Source organism: Charadrius vociferus, unplaced genomic scaffold (assembly GCF_000708025.1).
Source record: "Charadrius vociferus isolate BGI_N301 unplaced genomic scaffold, ASM70802v2 scaffold43, whole genome shotgun sequence".
Classification (NCBI taxonomy): Eukaryota; Metazoa; Chordata; class Aves; order Charadriiformes; family Charadriidae; genus Charadrius; species Charadrius vociferus.
Window position 1 is genome coordinate 2,739,446 of NW_009648043.1, and position 15,022 is coordinate 2,754,467.

The following is a 15,022-nucleotide window of genomic DNA, read 5'->3' on the forward strand; positions in this document are numbered from 1 at the left end:
GTTTGTTTTTTTTTTTTTCAGAATCTAAGACAGCAAAAAAAAAGGAAATTGTGAGTTCCCGTGAAATCCACTCTTGTTCACCAAGATATTCTCAGGACTATGCTCTGGACTTAGAGCCAACTCAAGAATGGGGTTGAAACATGCTAGTTTTACTTACAGGGGGTGGGAGCATTGGTGGGGTTTTTTTGGTGTTTATGTTTTTTTTTTAACAGCAGTACAGTTAAAAAGGTGGTGTTTGTGCATCTTCAGTTTCCTGGTTTTATTACTTAAATTTTTATTAGGGATTGTAGAGATTATGCCATTAATTTTTAATTCGCTTCCATTCCTTTTACTTCTTGCAGTTCTTTTGTGGTTGGTGAAAATAAGTCTACACTGCAGGGATGCAAGAGGAGCAACAGCCTGAGGTAGGGCTTGGAGCTGAAGATTTTTTTTCTCAGTAGAATTGCAGGGAAGGTCAAGACTGAATCAGGCAGGTTCTTCCACTCATCCTCAGGAAAGGTCTGCAAAGTCAGAGGGTCGAGACTACCAGTGTAAGACCCCTTTTAAAACAGGGGGGTGGGGCACTGAGTGCTTTTTCTTTTTTTTTTTTTTTTTTTCCACATTTGGGTTCTTCTTTTCAGGGTCCTTTTCCCTCCAATTGCAAAAGCTAAAAAGGGTCTTCTGTATTAATTTACTTGCAAGTGAGGAATTGTAGAAAATGGCCTAACCCATGAGCTTAAACCTTTAAGAAGAAAAAATATTTTGTGAGTAAGTTACACAAATTGATTGTATACGAATGATCTCACTGCACATGTGTTAAGTACCTTGTCAAACTGAGGTACTTTTTTTCCCTACCCTTTCTGTTCCTTTTCTTCTCCTTTCGTGTCTCAAAACCTTTTTCTGGTGCAATAGGTGAATCTCAGGATATGTTTCTCTTATGAGATATAAGAACGTCAGTTCCTGTGTCCTGTTAGTTAATTTAAAAAAAAAAATGTCAGACTCTTAATGTGGTGCTCAGTGATTTTCTTTTGTGATTTTTTTTTTTTCCACCACTGCAATGTTGTGATGTTGTTATGATGACAATGCCAGCATAAGTGACAGGATTAATTCCATATGTTACAGATGGATACATTTTTTCCAAAATATTTTTGTGACTAGAGTTACATATGCAAGCAGTAGAGTTAAGCCATATGTTGTGATCAAAAACTGAGCTGGTGTTAAATTAGATTTGTGAACGTAATTGCAATTTGCGGTGTAATTGCAGTTTGCAGTTGTCAATTAACAGACTTTTGCTTTGTAGTGAAAGGATGATATGTTGCTGTGAACGTTTTAAACTTTGCCCCGTAAAGCTGTTTGTACTTTTTGGTCCTATTCCATGAAATATAGGATAAATTTTGCCTTACCTTCAGTGGGGCCAAGGTAAGACACCCAGGATTTATTACCTGAAAATTACTGTTTGGCCTAATGGAGTGCAAGAAGAAATTAATCCCTCCTGTTGAAAACTCTTTTAACAATTGGATCTGCTTTGTACAGTCCTGTTATAAATCTTACCAGGTTAAGTACAAAGTGAATAAACCAGTCATTCTAGCTAAAAAGCTGACATCCTTCGGGAGAGCTTGGCTGCCTGCTTGCTGTCATTAATACTGCCCTTCATTTGGAAGGTACTTGAATGATGACGGATTCACGTCCTGTCTAACTTTTTGACTTAATGTTGTTCAAGAATTCCAAATTCTCCCAATAATCATTCTGATTCAACTTTGAATTAGTGTAGTTGCCTAACGATAGTTTATAGTTGAGCTTTCCCTGATTCTTAAGTCTCTTTTCTGCACTAACTCTGCCTCTCCACCTTGGATGACACAGGCTGAGTGATTGGGGTTGTTTGAATTCTATGCACGGGTTTTAAAACTCACCTGTTAGTTAAAAATAAGAAAGGTTTTGTTAGTCAAACACCTGCCTCGTATACTTCTAGTGATAATAGTTAAGTCACTCTTTGGGAATCTTTTCAATTACCTTCTGATCCTTTAGAGAACAAAACTATACAGGTGCTTTGCATATTTTTGGCTTTGATTTCTGATGTGTATAAAGTCAAAATACACATACACTTTGTAAGATTGGATCTGCATATTGTGTAATTATCTTACACTTATTCTAACAGAATAAAATACTTAAGCAGACTTTTCTTGAATGCATATGCGTATTCTTGTGAGTGCTGATTAACTTTGTCAGACTCCCGACAAACTAATGCTGACTGGTAGTTGAGTCAAATATGCCATCTTATAAATGGGAATGGTATTACAATAATCAGCGCACATTTTAATTTCCAACACAGAAAACACTACAGTAGTGTAGAGATAAACTTGTTCTTTTTATTCTAGAATCAGATATATTTTTTTAAACTCCATGTCAGGTACAAATACTCCCTTTTAAAATAGGCGTGGAACAGTTAGTTTTTATTATGTTCTTTTTCATATTTATCTGGCTAGGAGAAAAACACTTGTAAAACCACAGATGTTTTGAACTGTTGACGCTGCTTAAATTATTTACTTGCTCGATTTGAATCTGCATATAATATTCAAGCAAGCTCACAAGGGGAAAGATGTATTAAAACATTTCATTATAATTCCCAGACTCCTTTTGAATTTGTTTCATACAGGCTGCTGCAGATCCAATGTCCTCCTCTGATGTACCAGAAGATGGCCCAAAGGAAACGTCAAGTGTATCGCAGAATATCTGTATGTTTCTGGTTTGACTGGGGAGGGTGTATCACGTTGGAAATATATTAAGCTAAATGTCCATGCCTTTCCCTTATCTAATAAGGATGTGGCTGTTAGCACAAAAGGGGGATGCGAATGAGGTCATATCTGACTTAATCTGTTCATAATTTTTAGAAAGGTCCAGTTACATAAACCAAATTCGTAAAGAGCAATGACGTATTGATTGTCAGTTTGCTGCTCCCATGCTTTCAAAAGAAAAGAAATGTTTTTTGATTTAATAGATATACTCAGCTATTGTCTTAAGCTCAGTCGTCGCCCTCTAAGCCAGAGACGGATAAGTACATGGTTGCTTCGGCGTTCTGGCACCTAGTGTTATGATGTTGAATCAGTTCTCCCACGTGGAATACTTTGCCCATGCCAGCATGATAATGTTTTGATATGAAGGCCAAGCCTGCAGGATGTGGGAACAGAAGTATTCCAGCCAAAACTGTCTTGTGAAGCCCAGGAAGAGTATCATCCTTACCTTTTTAGTGGTAAGGAACGGATAATGACAGACAGTTCTTTCTTAGGAGAAAACAAAGGCTTCTGAGGATTTACTTTGTGTTTATTGATATACCGTTCTTATGTCGATGTATATGATGCTCATTTTGAACAACAGGAACATTGTGCTTTTTGGCAAATAGGCTCTGAACTACCTCAGGGCAAATTAGCAGGTCACAGCAACATTACTATAATGCTGAAGCTGCTGAATAATCCCTAGGGATTGTAGCTTTCAGAAATAACCATCATGGGAGCAAACAGAGCCTTGACTAAAGCTATGGGAGAAGCATTCAGACCTAAATAAGCAGATTAATTTTTTATGTTGCTTTTTTCTCCAGATATAGAAGGTAGCTGCTTCTGAGAGTGTTTTCCTTGATTGTGTCCTTAGATGATAACATCTGGTACTGCCCTGTCATAGCAGGTTTTTTTCACATGAAACATTAATCTGAATAGATGTATGAGGTGAAGGCTCGAAAACTAATAGAAATTAAATCCTTCAAGCATTACTGAATACGTAGAAACCACTTTCAACTGGGAAAATCTCAGCCATAAATGGTTTCAGGCTAGGAGAATATTTGGGGAAGGTATCGTGCACACTTCCTCATTTCTTATATTTTTCCTTAGATATCCACTTTTGACCGCTGTGGGAGGCAGGATATTTGCTTAAGTAGATTTTGGTTGATCTACTATGGCTGCTTTTATGATTATATGACTGAGTGCTACAAATGCAACAGCCCTACCCCCTTCCCTTTACAGTCATGTTTTCCTCACCGCCTCCTTAGCATCACCATCTGTTTTGGCAGAAACATGGTCTTGGATCAGAGACCGTGCTGATTGCAACACACCATGTTCTTGTGTATTGACCATGAAGTAGTAGGCTACTAAAATACTAACTAAGAAGGATGTCGGAGGGTGGCTTTTGGTTTGGGTTTTGGGTTTTTTTGATATAAAATCTTGTGAGATAAATGTTTGTGGGACAGATCTGGGGCCAAAGCTGCATAGTTAAACCAGATTCATGAAATGAATGAATGTATGGTAGGAGGCTGTAATTTATTTGCATCTTTGACACCCTGCCTGCAAACTGTTCACTAACCTTTTCTTTTTCCCTGGGATGATGATCCTATTCCAGGCTTCTGGATCACGTGAGACCTCTGCTAACTTGTGCAGCAGCTTGCCAGAGAAAGAGAGTTGGTTGGAAACAAAACTCTGCTTTCCTACTTGATGTTTTGTTTTTTTTTCCTAAGATGAATTACATCTTAAAGATTACTTGTTCAAAGTTATTACATTTCCCATTGATGTAAAACTGAAGCTTCTCCATCTCAGTTAATGAGGCTTTCTGGCATTTAACAAGCAACTGTGATGGAACTGATAGATCATCCTGTTTTCCATGGCAAGCTTGACATAGTTGGGCTGAATTCACACTGTACCATTTCAGTCTTAAATAGTTTGTTGTTGAAACTAGGGAAGAATGATTGATTTCCTGACCTGAATTACCTTTAAGGTATAATTTTCATTGGTATGCTGAGCCCTGGTGTGCTTATCACAGAAAAGGCTAAGATGGGTACTGTAGGTATCCTATATGTGCCAATATGTGAGGTGACTTTACTGCACACTCACACCAGTGTACTATGTGTTGCTATCGTTTATACAGATAAAATCCCAAAAGGGAACACTTTTGTTCTAGAATTAAAAAAACAATGCTCTCTTTTATTTCAATTTAGTGTATACCTTTTCTAAGTATTCTTTGCTTCTCTATCCACCTCAACTGCCACACAGCTTCTCTCTTTCACTTACTGAACTGCGTGGACAACCTGTCCCAGTGTCCACAGGGTAGGAAACCTGGACTGAGACCCATGCTTGGAGGCAGCCTCTCCAGTGGTGGCACTCTCAATGATGTAGCCTCAGAATTGAATGTAAGATTACAGTGGTAAATCAATGGCCTTTTAGCTCTGCTCTGCTGTTTAGTGGTGACATTTTTATTTTCTGTTTTACTTACCTGCACTTTATAGTCATGTGTGCTTTTTTTTTTTTTGTTTTTCTTTATGTTTATAGCTGATGCAGATGCATTTAAAATCCTCCTGGAGATGAAGATGAAGAAAAGGCAGAAAAAGCCTATTTTACCAAGCACTGTGACTGAGCTTGACACCGAGGATGGTTCTAAAGTATATGTGGTTGGAACAGCCCATTTCAGTGACAGCAGCAAAAAGGATGTAGTGAAGGTAAATACTAAGTGGGATCCTATTCAGCAGCATGTTTGTAATGTTGTCAACTTAGCATTAAATAGAATGAAGTCCAGCTCCCTGACTTGATTCTGTGCTGTAACCTCCAGACTCTTTTTTGTCTCGTTAGCTGTTGGAGAGCTAACAGCACTGTGGGATGAACTAAGAGGCAGACTTATTTTCTTAATGTTTTTTGATGCGATATGTTGCTCTCCCATCTCAAATATTTTTTTTGTCCTTAAACAACAAATGCAGATACAGTGCCAATGTTAAAAGTAGAAGTCTCACTAGTGAAGCTTACGTTGCCTGTCACGATACAGCATCACGTCACACCAACAGTGCGTACTGTGGTTGTTGCATACTCACTGATGGGGATGTGCTGAGAAGATGCAAAGCCTAGAACAGAAACTGCAGTTTACAGCTTCTGTGTGCTGGGGATGTATAATACTGAGCTGTAAAACCACGCCACCCCAAACTTGTATTCCATTCTCAAGATGCAAATAGGTCTGAAGCTCCAGTGAAAGTAGGAACTATTTCCTACTGTTCTCATGCAAAGTCTGCAGTTTAGAGTGGCTTTGTTGTCCAGGAGCTGGAGGGGGAGGAATCTTGTGCCAGAATCATCAACCCTGGTTCTTACAAAGCATATTCTAACTCAGATTGCAAATGACTGCAGAGTATAGTCAAAGGAACTTTGTGAATGTGAAAAGTTTAACGTCAAGGTTTTTCTTTCCCACCTCCCCAGAGAAATGTGTTCTCCATCTTCCTGTCCCAAAGCATCCAGTAACTAAAGCATTTCACTGTCATCTTCTGTAATGTTTTTCTCAATACATAGCTATTTGGAGGTCTTATTTACTCTTTCTCTGTTCTTTTAATTGAAAATGATTGCTGGAATGTGCATTTAAGTCCATTTTCTCATAAAGTATTGATATTGGCTGCATTTCTGTTTAATCCTTCCTAAACTGGTGTAAATAAATCCATCTTTTTCAGACAATACAAGAAGTGCAGCCTGATGTAGTTGTGGTGGAACTATGCCAGTACAGAGTTTCTATGTTAAAGATGGATGAAAAGACGTTACTAAAAGAAGCCAAAGAAATAAATCTGGAAAAACTTCAACAAGCTATAAAGCAGGTATGATTCCCACAGTGAGAATTAAAGGTTTGTGTTAAGAGTAATTTGTCAAGTTACAACCAAAACCCAGTGTTCCCACCAGCTGGGAACCTAATGCTGTTCATCTAGGTGAGAGTACCATTACAGTGGCAAAGTTAGCTTCGGTGGGGTGTTTTTCAGCTGCGGTATTGAGGGCCTCTGATCCACAATGGGATTGTTTGGGCAGTTGTTGACCTCGGCAGGAATCCTCCTGGGTTTCACAGCTACGCCATTTGCAGGACACAAGTCTAACTTTGTAACTGTAATGCTCTGCTAATGTATTTAAATATGATTATTATTCTAGCAACGTGCATCTGTATCACAGTTATTTAGGGAGCAATTAAATTTGGTATTGCCTGTCATGATCTGTTTAATTGCATTCCTCCTGGCGTGTTGCTCTTTCTTTTTAATTCATCACTTGTCTTTTGAGTAGTTTCTAATTGACAGTAGGCTTTGAGGGAGGTTTCTGAAAAATCTGGACTGAAAAATGTGGGATTCTATTCAAATTATAAGTACTCTGACAGTTTGATGCTGTCTGGGATGTGCGCGCAAAACAAGTGTTGTCCTGTATTTTTTTCAGTTTCCTCTAGTTAGCTTGTATTTAAGTAATTTTTAAGTTAGGCACAGTGAAACAGCACAAAGGTGACTTAAAAATGACAGGACATTTGGTTAGAATGGCAATATGTGGTCAATAGCAAGAAGGGTTTCCAGTGTCCAGTTGAATGAACAAATTCATAGAGTGTTATTTTGGTTGTGCAGTAATTGTATATTGGAATTGTTTTATTGTTGTAATTGGGGAATTTCCAGGATTGCACCCCACATGAGAATATAATCTACATCCAGAAGCAGAAGCACTTGCAGTGGCTAGGGGCCCCTCTGCTTGTGTGTGTGTCTTAGGGCAGGCTTTCTGACTCACAGAGTTAGGCAATAATGCATCTTTCCTGTTTTCTTTATTTATGTCCTATCAAAGGAAAGAACATTGCAAAACACTTGCATATTGCATGAATTACTGCATCCATCTGTTTATTTTAGGTAAGGTGGATTGTTCAGATGCATGTAGTGAAAAGTTTGCATGTCCACAACAACCAGAGCAGCATAGCTGGGTGTCTCCTAACCTAGGAAACAGGCACACAGCCTTTTTTCTTTTTCTTTTCTTTTTTTTTTTTTGTAAATATCAAAGCTAAATGCAACAGTGTTTGCTGTTGTTTTCTGTTAAGAGCAAAAGGACAATGAAAACAAAATACCAGACTTTTTTTTTCCTCTGTGATGTAAATTCGTGTTGGCAGGTTTGTAATTAGCAGTTCCTACCAGGGCTTGAAGTGATCTTGTGTAGGAAATGCAGGCTGTGTTGGCTTCAAAGCCAGAGAATAATACAAAGATCCTTCCTATTGGTACAACTCAATCTTAGTCTCCTTTGTCACCAGAGATAATGCAAATAATAACATTTGGACATTGTGCCTTTAAAATAATATATTTCTCAATCTGTAGTCTCAACCAAAAAGAACTCCAGCCTTCCCCCTTTGATTCAGTAGCAGCATGGGTTATATAGTGAAAACCAGGAAAAATAGTCCAACTGTCTCATGCTAAATTACAGCGTCTTTTTCTCTAGTAAAAATCAAACCAGCTGGTAAGTTGCTCGCTCAGTCATGCTTTAGTTGTCCTCTCTCATTGAAATGTGCATTCAGGCCCCAAAGTTACACCAAAAGTCAAAACTGCTTGTAGCTTTCATCTGTGACTATAAAATTAGGAAAAGAAAACTGTGTCTTTTTATAATCACTTGGATAAATCTTAAGCAGTAAAATTGCATTCCATGACTCTCAATTGAAGTTGGAAACTGAGCAGAGTGTTAATGTGAAACTGTGACACGCTTGTAATGGGTCACTGGTATTCACAGCTTATCAAGCAACTGTTGTGGGTTAAAAACAGCCTTCCTCCAGCCCCTCCTTGAATTTCAAAACTCTTACAGTGGTTTGCAGAGCACTACCTGTTTACTTTCCATTAAGCAAAGCAACACAGTGCGGACTGGTATCTGGCTCATGTGTGGGTTACGTGAAGATGCACAGTAACAGTTAGCTTAAACCAAACTGGTAAAACAGGTTTTGTCTTATTTGCTCCCCTGGCTTCCTGTTTCCACTGACCCTTCTGTGTCCATACCATGGCCGTGTAGCAGTCTGAACAGGGCTTGCATTTTAGCTGCATCATGTCCCTATGTGGCTGTATGGTTGCTGGTCCTGACGCAGAGGAGGAGTTGAGAACCCTTGTTCTGGGGCAGAAAGGAAAGTGGGCTGGTGGCAGCAAAATCTTTTTTTTTTTTTTTTTTAACCTACTCCTTTAGGCTGAAGTTACCTGTGCAGGCATGTATTGTAAGATTGGATTTTTTTAATGCTTCTGGCCGGTGAAAAAGCTCTTGTTTTGCACTGTGTAATACAGCCCTCCATGTTTAGGTAACCTACAGGATTGTCCTGTTAAATAAAAAGGATATAATGTGAATTGGTAGATGATGGGTACATCCATATGGACAGGAGCAGGCTGCTGTCACTTGCCACCTTCATTTGTACTTTAAAGTCTAACCTCCAGTGCGCTTGCAGCAGTAGGAAAACCAGTTAGTTCCAGGTGCAAGGCTGTGTTTGCACAGGGCTGCATCCATGGGAATTAGGGTTTTTAAAAGAAGAAATCCAGAGGACTAAAATACAAACAGTTTGTTTCTGCCCACAGTTCTGCAGTTAGTGCTGGAACTGTGATTTTTTTTTTTTTTTTTTTTTTTTAATACAGTCAAGAGAGTAGCCGCAAGGCCCCCTCCTTAGGTCATGTTCCCATATGTAGTATAAGCATGGTTGTGCTGAGTCCGGTGGAAGGTTTATCTGGTCCAGGAGCCCTCTGACAGCTGCCAATAACAGATGCCTGGGGAAGGGCATTAGAACCTGCAGGCATACTTTACCTGAGTACTCATTGCTCTCTTCTCCTGTCCTTTTCACTGTCTCCATGGTAGTCATAGTGTCCGGTAGAGTATATCTTCCTCAGTCATCCTTTCCAAAGCCTCATGAGTATTTAATGTTTAATCTCGTCTCATATGTTTAGTGTTTCTTTGCACATTTTCTAGTTCAAGTATCTTGTTTTCAAGACAGGACTCTGCTAAAGATTGTACAACAGCACATTGATGTTTCTATTTTGTTCCTTTCTCTCTCACTCTTCTTGCTTTCTGACTGCTATTGAACATTGGGGTGATAAAATTCAAATTTTGCTTTCTCTGTCTCGTGTGTACTAATAGCTCTCCATACCTCTGCCTCTGCAGTTAAGTTTCTTTCTATGTGTGCATTGCTTTGTGTTTATAGCTGTTGCATCTAACCTGTGAAATTATTGCCAGCCACTCAGGATTTACTGTTCTTTTGTGGTCAGCTTTTCTTTATCTGACATTGAATAATCTGTTATTGATGATAACCATTTACTGTTTTGCTCCCATCAGTTTTGGGGTTTTTTTACATTTTGCTCTTAATACCTCAAAGCTTTGTGGCTGGCCAGTTGTTGCTGGTTGCTGCTACATATGGCTGCTTGTCACCTTTTATGTCTTCATTGCTGAGCAAATATGGCAGGCACCAAGTTTCATGCAGGTTAAGAGCACAAATGACTCAGACACCCTCCAAAGATGTGTCCCTCTGTTAGCCAGCAGGATGAATTTTTCTGTCGCTGCGTAAAAATGCAACTTCAAACACATCAATCCTGAAGGGGAGATCAGCCAGCAAATGACCTCAGGCTGCACTATCCTGGTTTTCCTTTCTTCGTGGGCATCTTTTCTGAACTTCTGGAAACCCTTGTCCCCCAGGCTTTTGAACTGGATCTCAAGGATGCTGAAAACCCTCTTTCTCACCTGCCCTCTTTCTTCCTCATCTCTCCCCAGGAAGCCAGTGCCCTGTCTTTCTGCCATGCTTGCTAGTTGGTAGCATGATAAAGCAGGTAACCAATTGGCTTTGAAAATAGCCCCTCTCTTCTGCCAGTTCTGGTCCTCAGTGACTTTTGAGTCCACTTACCTGCAGAAACTGCCTGCAGCCTTTGGAGAGGTCACACAAGCATCAGATCTGGCACAGGGTTGGGTTATTTGAGCATGGTCTTCGGAGCAAGGAATGGAGACTAGGACCTTCCTCTGGTAACTTCAGGCAGTTGTATTAACTCAAGCTATCCCACGTAACCTTATCTTCAGTTGCGTGAAGCTGGTGATATAGCAGGAAATTAACCTTTGGCAAGAGGAGGAGGAATGCCCCTTTTGGTAGTGGTATGGATTGATGCCGAAGTGGAGGAGATGCATAAACAAGGTACAGGTCACACTTGGGGACAGGTAACACTCAGGCACTGATTTAAAAAAAAAAAAAAAAAAAAAAATAGACTTTGTGTCAGGAGGAGCCTTTAGTCTGCTTGTGGGAATGAGTCATACTCAGGACTGTGAGGTCTTTTCTAAGGTCTTATGTGCTGAAGCATACACAGCAGTTTCTTGCACAACGCTGGATTCTGTGTTTCTGCGGCTGTTAACGTAACCAGTGCTCAGCCTAGTGTTTCCGCGGACTGGGGGAGTGTTTATGATTAGACCACTAGGTATTTCCCTTTCAGTATCTCTATAATGTGGTGTTCACTGTACATTCAATGGAATGTACTCTTGTGGTTGCCTTTTTTGTAACCAGATAGATCAAGAAAAATTAAATGGACAGCGTGAGCTGGTTCACCATTCAGTTATTCAAATGCTTTCTTCACGCAGGTGTAGTAAATGTAGACTGATGTACGTCTGGCTGCCCTCCTTTCTTTTCTTAACTCTGCCATACATTTTTGTTGAAAGGGAGAATACTTTAGCTGCACACTGAAGTGAAAAGCTACTTCACAACGGATAGAAATTGAATTAAAAGAGCTATGTTGATTAGTGAATTGGCTCCAAAAGGTACATTCAGTGCTGCTTCTTCACTAAGATAATTAACGTTGTTTTCATGACTGTAAACAGTGCATTGTTCTTCAGAGAAACCCACATAGTTTATTGATTTTATTTTTTTTTTCTGGGTTTTTTTAATGTTTTTCTCCCTTTTCTGCCAGAATGGAGTCATGTCTGGATTGATGCAAATGCTGCTTCTGAAGGTTTCTGCCCACATCACAGAACAGCTGGGAATGGCCCCAGGAGGAGAATTCAGGGAGGCTTTCAAAGAGGTGCGAACTTAAAATGTTTTTTCTAAAGTCAAACTACTGGCCTTTTACTCCCAGAGTTGAACTAAATAAAACCATTTGTTAGTGACTAGAAGAAAGCACAAGTTGTCTTCAGCTTTGGAGTGTACTCAAAGTGCAGAGGTTTGTAGCCGTAAGTGGCATGAAAGCAACTTCAAAAAGGCTTCACACAATAAGGGTTTTTCCTGATGATATTTCTGATGGCATTTGTTTTAATTTCATTAATAACTTATTTATTTTGTTCCTATTAAATAATTGTTTCTGAATTCTGGATATGGATTTTGGTCCCACCATTGGTGGTGTAAAGGTTTCAGGCTGTGAAAACAAACTCTAAACCATTAATGAGATCTAACACGTTCATCTGGAAAGAATGTTCAGGGAAGTAAAATGTCTGACTGGTCTGCTAGTCCTATCTGGTGTTTTTACATTCCTTTTTGTACTACTGCCAGCTGTGATACTGGGAAGTAAATAGTAGCTGGACTTCTAGTGTATATCACTGGTACTCTTTCTTTGTCTGGGAATACTGAGACACTATTTTCACTGTATGTATCCACCTTGCAGAATGTATCTTGCTACTTTAATGTAAATTAAGTACTAGTAGGGAAATCTGGGAGAACATAGCTATCAAAAATCTGGAATAATTTGGTGTATGTATTGTTAAGAAAATTGTTTCAAGGCTTATTTTCCTCAGCATTCCAGACCAGAGTGAAACCTTTTTAAGTGTTTCCCATTTTAAGTGGGAAAGGGGAAAAAAATATGTATATATTAGCTCTGTCCTGCTGTAAAGTGGTTGTTTGAAATTTTTAAACAGAAAGAATTTTCTAGAAATTCTGTACTGTGGTAACATCAGTCACTCTAAGCTACAGCAAAGTGTCACCTTGCATTGTCGTGTGGTATCTGGCATCAGTTCTTGTTTTATAAGTTCCTTCTCGAATACATTTTACCATGGCAAACTGATAGGTTTGTGATGCTGACAAATCCTAGGTAAAAGCAAAATGAGCACAGTCATTTCACCTTAGATTTTATTCAGACTCAGATACATATTGAGCTCCATCTATTCACTTTAAGTAGTCATAAGCAGCAGCTTTCTTTTTAGGTAAGAGTAACCTAAAGAGGGTGGCATTACAAATTAATGTTTTTACTGTAATACCCACTGCATCTTGTAGCTGAGGTATTCCTTTATAAAGTAAATTTGAAATTTTGAAATTTTATTAATTGCAAAGCCAAAATATTTTTTGATGTTGAAGTATGACACTACTTGCTCTTGTTTAAGATACCTTGTATAACACAATAAAGCAAACATTATGATGTACTGTGCTGCAGTATGAAATGTTGACGAGTGATTTGTATCTTCACTTTCAGGCCAGTAAAGTACCTTTCTGTAAATTCCATCTTGGAGACCGACCCATCCCTGTTACATTTAAGAGAGCAATTGCTGCACTGTCTTTCTGGCAAAAAGTCAAGCTTGCCTGGGGCCTTTGCTTCTTATCTGACCCAATCAGGTATGAATAAGCATCCCGTATGTTTGTGGGGGCGAACTGTTCAATTTTTCAGTTTGACTTTAGTACGAGCTGGAAGTCCTCAGTACCCAGCCTGATGTAGTGAAACTTGAAGTTAGTGAGGAGGATAAATACACAAACTACCCTGTAATAATCCATATTTTTTAAAACAAAGCTACTTTCTGATCTTGTTCCAGCTCTTTCTTTAATTGTCTGTTGATACATTACTTCCAGGTGAAGTGAAAGATTTGGTGCTGGAGAATTCCTAGTGTACTTAAAAAAAAAAAAAAATATTTTTTTCTTTTATTTTCATGCTGAAAGTAAAATCTTTCCCACTACTGTGTGTTGATATTGTAAATGAAAGAGAGTAGGGCCTCAGTATGCTAATTTATACATCCTTAAGTTTTCCAAAGGACATGGGCCTGCTGTGCTAAGTTGCGTCTAGATCAGGGCAGCTTACGAACTGAGTTTGCTGTTTGAGCAGATTTTTGGAACAAGAGAAAACATTTAAAGTCTGTGAACAACATGTGGACTCTTAATGATTATGGCCTTTTTAAAGGGACATAGTTAGGAACTTTTTTTGCCTAACAGAAATACTTCTCAGACAGCTATTCTCTTGTTCGGTTTGGTTTCCCCTGCCCTTCAGGGGAAGCAAACTTTGTGCCAAGTGTGCTTCTTATTTCCTTCTGGCCACAAGTAGGTGAGCAGTAACGTGCTTGCACTGGGTGAGAACACGTGCACAGCTGTCCTCCTAAATTCAATCTGCTTTTACCAGACTTGCAGTGGTCAGAGGCTTGCCAGAAATGGTTTCCTCGTGCACGTGGTCCCTGAATCTCAGTGCCTTTCTGATACTCAGACCAGAGATCTGCACAGCTCATGAAGTGATCTATGGTATTTTTTTCAGGCTTTTAAAATTGGGTGAGGGCTCAAGCTCTAGTCAGGTCAATCAAACCTTCTGGTGTCAAGTTTTAGCATTTACTTAATTGTTGTTTCCTGTAAATACTTGCCGTTACATTCATCTGTAAAATGAGTTTGACCCGCTTTCAATCCATTAACTACAGTTCATGCACAAAATAAGTTTCATGCTAGTATGAGACTGGTAAATAAGAAAAGTATTTGCAGGCTTCTGGGGGGCATTGGAGGATGTATTTCTCTGCAACTTCTCCCATTCTTCTATTCATCTTAGGAACATTTTGGTTTTCAACTGCAGTATTAAGATAATTACAGTACACACTAGCTTTCCCCTGAAGTTTGCACATAACGTCTCAGTTGTCCTACAATTGATTGATTTTTAAAAATAACATGTAGGTAGGAGCTTAAAAGGAAAGGAAGTTGGGGGGTGTTTTGCACTCAGCCATCAACATGAGGTTCTACAGAAAATGGAGTAATAATTAAACATCAAATTTGTGTCAGTCTGGTGCTTCTGCAATCTGTTGAAAGCTAGCAACATATTTCTCATTTTGGTTGCCCCTGTTGACATTTGTAGTGTCCTTTTAATCTTGGAAACTAAAGAAAGCAGGTTTGCCGTCATTCTTCACTACATAGTGGTGCAAAACCAGATGATTCTGTTGCCACAATCTATGACTGTACCACAGCTGTGGGTGCAAACAGAAGGTTAACAGTACCCATAAAAAGTATAAAAGCTTATTAACATTTACTCCTGCAGTTTTTTATTTTATTTCCTGCCCATTTCCTATTCTTCTGGTCAGGGAATTGATTTATAACTTTG

The 15,022-nt window shown here is 39.0% G+C and overlaps 1 protein-coding gene across 1 annotated transcript in view; it reads left to right on the forward strand.

Annotated features, from left to right (window-relative positions):
- The first annotated feature begins 380 nt into the window (after positions 1–380).
- The window catches only part of TRABD (TraB domain containing), a 22,373-nt gene continuing 7,731 nt past the window's right edge, over positions 381–15,022 (forward strand). Inside the window, exons 1-6 of the mRNA XM_009883650.1 lie at positions 381–404; positions 2,633–2,711; positions 5,286–5,452; positions 6,440–6,580; positions 11,669–11,779; positions 13,157–13,296. Coding sequence (XP_009881952.1) covers positions 381–404; positions 2,633–2,711; positions 5,286–5,452; positions 6,440–6,580; positions 11,669–11,779; positions 13,157–13,296 — 662 coding nt within the window. The remainder of the gene's footprint in view (positions 405–2,632; positions 2,712–5,285; positions 5,453–6,439; positions 6,581–11,668; positions 11,780–13,156; positions 13,297–15,022) is intronic.